General features: G+C 47.7%; 1 gene segment (V, D, J or C); it reads left to right on the plus strand.

The window, feature by feature from the left end:
• The first annotated feature begins 3,636 nt into the window (after nucleotides 1–3,636).
• LOC135974016 (T-cell receptor beta chain V region E1-like) lies at nucleotides 3,637–4,056 on the plus strand. The segment is given in 2 exon segments: nucleotides 3,637–3,694; nucleotides 3,788–4,056. Coding segments are annotated over 2 exon segments (327 nt in total).
• Nucleotides 4,057–7,377: the final 3,321 nt, after the last annotated feature.

Here is a 7,377-nt window from a genome sequence, read left to right on the forward strand (position 1 = left end):
GACAGGCATGCTAAGGCTCAGAGAGTTGTGGTTCCAGGAGGTGAAGTGGCTTAAACCAAAAGAGAGAGTGGACCTGCGAGAAGGGCTGTCACACTGAATGGGGTTCCTCCCAGGGACCATATGGGGCCAAAAATGGGCACGACCTGTGAGTCTGTGACACTGTGCCCTAAATCTTCTTCTTGTTCTTCTGGTTCTCTCTCCTTCTTCTCTCTCTCTTCACTGTCCCAGTGTTCTTTTCTCCTTCTTGCCTCTATCCCATACACTCACTTTTCATTTCTTTCTCTTTCCCCCTTTTCTCTCCTCTTCTCTCACACCTTCCCTTCCCCATTCTCCCTGTCGCCTCATTCACTCCCCCCTCTCTTTCTCTTCCCTTCAATGGAATGACATTGGGCAAGGGAAGCCATTTCAAGCTGGATGTAGGAGACATTTCCATCCTTCTATTCTCTTCTGCTTTCTCCCCTCTGTTCCCTCCCCTCACTTCCCCTCTTTTAGCCCATTCCTCACTTCCCCTCCTTATTTCTATACCTCTCCTCTCTCATTCCCCAGAATCTCTCCCCCATTACAAATTAAGGGCCTGGTCTCAAGGCTGTTTCCCAGTGACATCTGTGAACGCCAAAGTCAGTTTTTCCCTGAAGTTACAACAATTCCAGCCCCAGGGACAGCACCAATGACTTCTGCCTTGCAGGGACCCACAGTGCAGGAGACAACAGGGCCACAGTATGACCCCCGGCCTGCCAGCCCGCTTGGTCAGAGACTCCTCCTTTCAATCCTGTCTCTCTTCATTATGGCCAATACTGAGCTGGGGACACATATTTCAGATTAAAAAACAGGATAATTTTCTAACAATGAGCTTGTTAGACTGTTGGATTGTGCCACTCCACCATTAACAGCCAGCAGAGGAAGCTAGTACATGCCTTAGCAGCTCTGACATATTCTTCCCAGCAGGGGGCAGTGGTGTATAGACACACAAGCCAGGCCATGACCAGATGGGTTCTGCAGGGCTCTGTAATAAAAATAACCACCCGTACTCTCTGCTGACACTGGTGGTCTTATGGGGACCAAGAATAGGACATGCAGCCTTTCACCCCAGGTCACAGGTTTGATTTCACCCAGGCTGGGCGTTACTGACTCTGATTCATGGTTTTGGTCATATTCCATGTGTAGGTTTCTGAGAGCAGTGCAATGAATCCCTCTCCGAAAAATGGTGTTATTTCTGATCCAGGCTTGGTGATGGACACAAAGAGCCCTAGAAACAGAGACACACAATGTGCTCTGCTTTCACCTGATTGGCTGTACTTGTGTAGAATTGATTTGACTTCAGTGGGGTTACTCCTCAATTACATCAGGGACAGTGACAACAGAATAAGACCTACAGAGAGAGAAAATTAAAAACATGCAGAGAGAGAGACACAAATGGAAACCCAAGTGGGTGGGGCTGGAGGATCTGTAGTCCTGTTGGCAGCTGGAGATCACTTGTAGAGTGTATTAGCTCATCCCCTTCACTCCCCCTAAGAGGCAGACAGATGGTAACTCACATCATGGAGGAAACAGAACTGGGAGACACTACTGCAGGGATGTGGAGACATCTCCTCCCTGTACTGCTCATCTGGGTCCCAGGTATGGGCTGAGAAACACAAGGAATGGGGTTAGGGTAAAGAGGGGCAGAGTCCCATGTCCAGGGAACACACTCTCTTCTCTGAGACTGAGGGTGGAGGGGATGTCTGCTCCCCACATTTTATCTGCTCTGAGACCCTGGGAGGAATAGAGACCATAACTAAGGAGTGGGGGAACTAAAGCAAAAATACCCCTCCCAGTTGGGACACCGCTAGCATAGCCCCTACTGACTCAGTGCATGAGAGCCTGACTCACAGACAGGACCGGTTCAGTGCAGATCCATTTGTTTGCTCACAGAAGTCACTGTTTTTGTTTCCTTCCCATTTTCTCTGCTCGTCACTCCCTCTGGGTTTCCCTTCATTCTTTTCTCACTTGTTCGTTTTCTCCCCGTCTGTCCTCTCACTCTCTGCCCTTGCGGTTCTGTCATGTAGTTTCCCATTTCCTTCCAGGTGTGGGCTCAGCGTATGTGGAGCAGCTGCCCTTCCTTACTGGGCGCCATGGACACTCCCTAGCTCTGCAGTGTACACTCACACAATCCAACTGTGACAGGATGTTCTGGTACCGGCAGCGGGGAGGCAGGGAGCTGGAGGGGCTCTTCTACTCTTATGGAGACCAATTGGTGAACTTCACAGCCGAGCTCTTGACAGCCCAGAGGAGCAACAAAAACTGGAACCTAAAATGGAAAAGCCTTTCACAGTCAGACTCAGCTGTGTATTACTGCGCCTGCAGCACTGCACAGTGACACAGAGCCCTGAGACAGCCAGCAAAATCCCAGAGAGACAGAGAGAGGGGAGGAAATAGAGGCAGCTGTGTGCGCCTAGACGTTGGAAGGACAATGCAGGGGTGTACTTCCAAGATGAAGTGTCTGGAACATACATTGTCTTCAGAAGCAGTGTAAGGATCATCAGCAACCCCCACACCAGATCAGTGACCATGTTGCACACTTGAGATGTAATTGGCTCTATTAATAGCAATGGGAGTTTTGCCCTAATGGGACCAGGATTTCACTGTTGGTCTCTTGAAATTGGACATTGATCACTATTATGAACACTTTTCTCTCTTCCTTGAAATTTTCTTCCATTTCTTTCCTATTCTCTCTCATTCTCTCTCACTATTCCCTTTGCTCCAGCTCTCCCTTTCCATTTCTCTCTTTTCATTTTCTTTAAATTAAACCCTCAAATCCAGATGCTGATCCCAGCCCTCGCCCTGTGGTTTGGTCTCACTGTGTCTCTGGGGACTGTTCTGACCTGACTGTATTGCCTTATTCACATGATTGCTGAGCCATGGATTCTATGCAGGGGAATATGGAGTAAGAGCAGGAAGGTGGTATTACCAATGCTGTATACAGAGATGAGACCATTACTAGAATTACCTGCTTAGTCTGGTGCCCACAATTCAACAAGGATGATGATAATTAGTGAGGGGTCAGAGAAGAGCCATGAGAATGATTAAAGGATTAGAAAACCTGCTTTATAATGATAGGCTCAAGGAGCTCAATCTTAACAAAAGAAGGTTAAGCGGTGACTTGATTACAGTCTATAAGTACCTATAATGGGGAAAATATTTGATGATGGTCTCTTCAATCTAGCAGAGATAGGCATAACCTGATCCAATGGCTGGAAGTTGAAGTTAACAGTTAGTAAATAATCATTGGAACAATTTACCGGGGTCATGGTGGATTCTTCAGTGCAGCACTGCAAGACAAGATAGTCTGGACAAGGTGCATCTGTGTACTGTGTTCACATGAAATTCTCATGGTATTCTAGGAGATGGCATGTGCCTGAGTTACTCAAGGTTTAGCAATTCCCTCTACTGTCTCGGGGGGAGGGGGAGGGGGGGCAGAGCGGTTCCTCTCAGGATGGGAGTGTCACACACAAACAGCAGGCACGCTGAGCTAGCACATTGATCAATAGTGTTACTTCTGGCAACGCCTATTTACTACTACACTCGTCCTCTCCCCTCTCCCAGGCTCTGCAAACCCCCTTCCTCCCAGACAGCTCCCAGTGCAGATGCTGATGGGACATGGAGTTGCTGCTGCTCCTCTCTCTGCTAATGGGGCTGTTGGTCACTGCTCACTCAGGTGAGGGCAGGGCTCCTTGCAGTAGCCACCCGGTAGGATCAGGTTCCCCGGGGAGGTTTCTCACCTATTGGTTATGACCCCTTTGTCTTCCAGGTGCAAAGGGCAGATTAGTGGAGCAGTCACCCCCCTATTTCATGGTGAGGCCAGAAGTGTCACAGTCAGTCACCTGCACCTTGAAGAACCCGACCTACCCCTGGATGAGCTGGTACCGGCAGGATGCCCAAGGCCATCTGCACTTCCTGGTGCAATCAGGAACCAAGGGTGACCAGGAGAAAATAATCCAGGAAGGAACATCCTATCGGTCTGAGCGGGTCAGTAGCACAGAGCTCAGGTTGGAGATGCAGAATGTGATTCGGTCTTAGACCATCTACTGCACCTGCAGTAAAGGCACAGTGAGAGATTAGAGTGGAGATGGTGACAAAAACCTCCCCTAGTTCCGAGATGGAGGAATCACAGCCCAGCACCCAGAGTCTGAAACAAAGAGGCTGTAGGGAAACTGATGAGTTTTCATTCCCCCTTTCTCTCCTTTACCCTTTCCTTCTTTTTTCTTCCTTTCTTTCTGTTGCTCTCTCTCTTTTTCATCTCAATTTGTTCCCTGAGTTGGCACCACCTGGTTCTTTCATGGGGTATGTCTACATTGCAGAAAAACCCAAACAAAACCTTATGGCAGCGAGTCTCAGAGCCAGGGCAACTGACTTGGGTTCATGGGGCTTGTGCTACAGGGCTAAAAGTAGCAGTGTAGATGTTCAGGCTCCGGCTGAATTTTGGAGTCCAGGTTACAGCCTGATCGGGAACATCTGCACTGAAGTTTTAGCCGTATAGCACTAGCCCCACAAGCCTGAGTCAGTTGAACCAGGCTCTGAGACTCACTGCCAAGGTTATTTATTTCTTTATTTGCCTTGTAGATGTACCCATACTGTTTCTTGTTTCCTTCCAGGTGTGGGTTCCACCTACATAGAACAGCCACCCTTCTTCACAAAGGGTGTGCATCAGTGTCATTATATCAGTGTAGCAACATCTCTGCAAATTGCTCTCATGCAGAAAGAACCTAGGCCACAGGTGTGTGGAGCAGCAGCTACTGTTGTGGTAGGGTGTGGAATGAGGTTAGACAGTTCACAGAGTCACCTTCCTTTAGCAATGCAAGGCTTGGACTATTGCTATGTTCAGAGAGCTCCCTCACAGGCTCCCCACACAGGACACTAGCCAGGTGTGCTCTCTCCTATCTCCCTCACCCTCTCATCAGCTCTGCCAGCCAGTCGCTAGAGGGAGCTATGATCACATGCACTAATCGGTGCGTTACACTGACATGCCCCAGACTTCTTACTATCCTCATCACTCGATGGATAATTTGCTTAGAGCAATAACCATGAACCAGGTTTTTATTTAGGGATTCTGGGAAACTGACTGAAATAATTATTCCAGAAAAGCTCCCCATGAGGATACTCTTATTCCAGGTTAGCGATTGCCCTTCAAATTCACACTCTACTTTATTCTGGAATAACTCCTGACAAAACCTTAGAGATGATCTTCTTCTTGATGCTTAATCCTAATTTCCAGAAAACACACTGATGGACTCTAGTACTAACACACATTCACAGAGAGATAATATAAACCTATCCTTCTGATTATAATAATACTGTATTAAGCAATAAATATAATCCACGTTCTGTTATTCTGTGAATAATCCAGCCTCAGTAATTGAAACCCACTCAGCCTCAAGGGGTCACTCTAGTCACCTGTCAGGAGCTCCTGTCTATATCTTCTAGAATATGTGGCTTGCTACATGGCATAAGTCCTCTCTTGTGATAGCATTTTCTCCCTCATCATTCCTGAGGAGAAATTCTCATCTCCATGTTAATGGCAAGAAGGCATCATCAAGGCAAAGCGGACAAGCCAACAGTCTCCAAGGGATTCATGAAACTGACTTTCCAGGAAACAGAGAGAGAAGAAGACATAGGCAGCCAAAACTCTCTCCATAAAGGGACACCACCTTGTTTCTCCTCCCACTGAGGAGCGTATTTGCTCTTCAGCTCGCTTTCAACTTGAGGCACAGAGAGGAGGAAACCCACAGTGTAGTGGAGACAAAGGAGGGGAAAGTTACCAGCATGTGGCAAAATCTTGTGCTTTCAGCACTGTTCCTCTGGGTCCCAGGTACAGTCTGAGTGACCATAGGAATGGGGTGGGGCAGGCAGGCCCAGAGTCCCAAGTTGGTTCCACGTTGAGGGACACATTCTCGTCACTGAGACTGAGGTATGAAGGGATATTTGGAGACCACATCTCATCTGCTTTGAGACGCTGGGAGGAATGGAGAGAATCACCAAGGACCAGAGATTTATGGGTTAAAATACACCCACCCTGAGACTGTCAGAACCAAGAGTGAATCCCATTTGGGAGACTCCTAATGCATGTTCAGTCAATTCAGTCCACAGGGAAGGCAAATCTCTGCCAAGAATATTGCACAAAGATCCCTGTTTGTTTGCACAGGCAAGGTCTTTTCCATTTTCTGTCATTTTCTCCTTCTCATTTTTCCAGGTATGGGGTCAGCGTATGTGGAGCAGACACCCTTTCTCACAGGGGCTCGGGAGAATCCTAAAACCCTGCAGTGTACATTGAAACAAAGCAGCTGCAGCTGGATGTACTGGTACAGGCAACGGGAAGGCAGGGAGCTGGAGGGACTCTTCAACTCTGTAGGAGATGGACCTGGCACCAACTTCACAGCTGAGCCCATGACAGCGCTGAGGAGGAACACAAAATGGGACCTAACATGGAGAAGCCTTTCACTGTCAGACTCAGCTGTGTATTACTGTGCGTGCAACACTGCACAGTGACACAGAGCCCTGAGACAGCCAGCAAAAACCCAGAGAGATGGGAGGAAACAGAGGGAGTATATGCACCTGTGAGTCAGAAGGTTATTGCTGGGCCATGGTTCCTAGACAAATTGTCTAGGATACATTTGGTGTCTCCAGATGGGCTGTAAAGATACCCAGGAACTGCCATGACATACATCTCAGGATATGGCTCTTTTTCTCTCCTGCCATCCTTTTTCTTTCCAAATGATTTTCTCTTATTCCCTGTCCTCTATACTATTCTTTCTTTCTTTCTTTCTATTCCCCAATCCAGTCATTAAGCCTATTCCTACTCCCCTGCAATGCTATCACGTTCTGGCCCTCCCTGACCTCCTGTCCTGGCTACAGTGGCTGAGACAAGTGCTCTAGTGTGTTGTAGGGGGTGTAGTAAGATAATGCACAGAAACATAAACTCTTATCAGAGGCCTACTATGAGGCCTAAGGCCTGAACTAAAGTAATGGTCAAGACTTTGCTAACATAAAGCAAAGTTAAGCTGTGAGCAAAAGTCAGGCCCTGCTCACAGAAACTGGCAAGGAAAGGGCCTATGTTGCAAAAATATACATACCTAAAAGGTACTGGACACTAGAGATACCAGAACACTCTGATACATGCACATTCCACACAGATAACAAGGAACAGGCTGACCCATCCTAAAGGCGGGGCAAAAGGGTAATATGATGGATGGAGTTGTTCTGTTCTAACCAACATGTACAAGGTGAGAGGCGGCACCTTACTGCGTAGAGGGGTTGTACCTTGCTACATAGAGGGGTTGCACCTCAATATGTCAGGAATGATGTGTAACTTGTTTGTACCTGTGTATAAGAATGCATCCCTGG

The sequence above is a fragment of the Chrysemys picta genome, chromosome 1 (genome assembly GCF_011386835.1).
Source record: "Chrysemys picta bellii isolate R12L10 chromosome 1, ASM1138683v2, whole genome shotgun sequence".
Lineage (NCBI taxonomy): Eukaryota > Metazoa > Chordata > Testudines > Emydidae > Chrysemys > Chrysemys picta.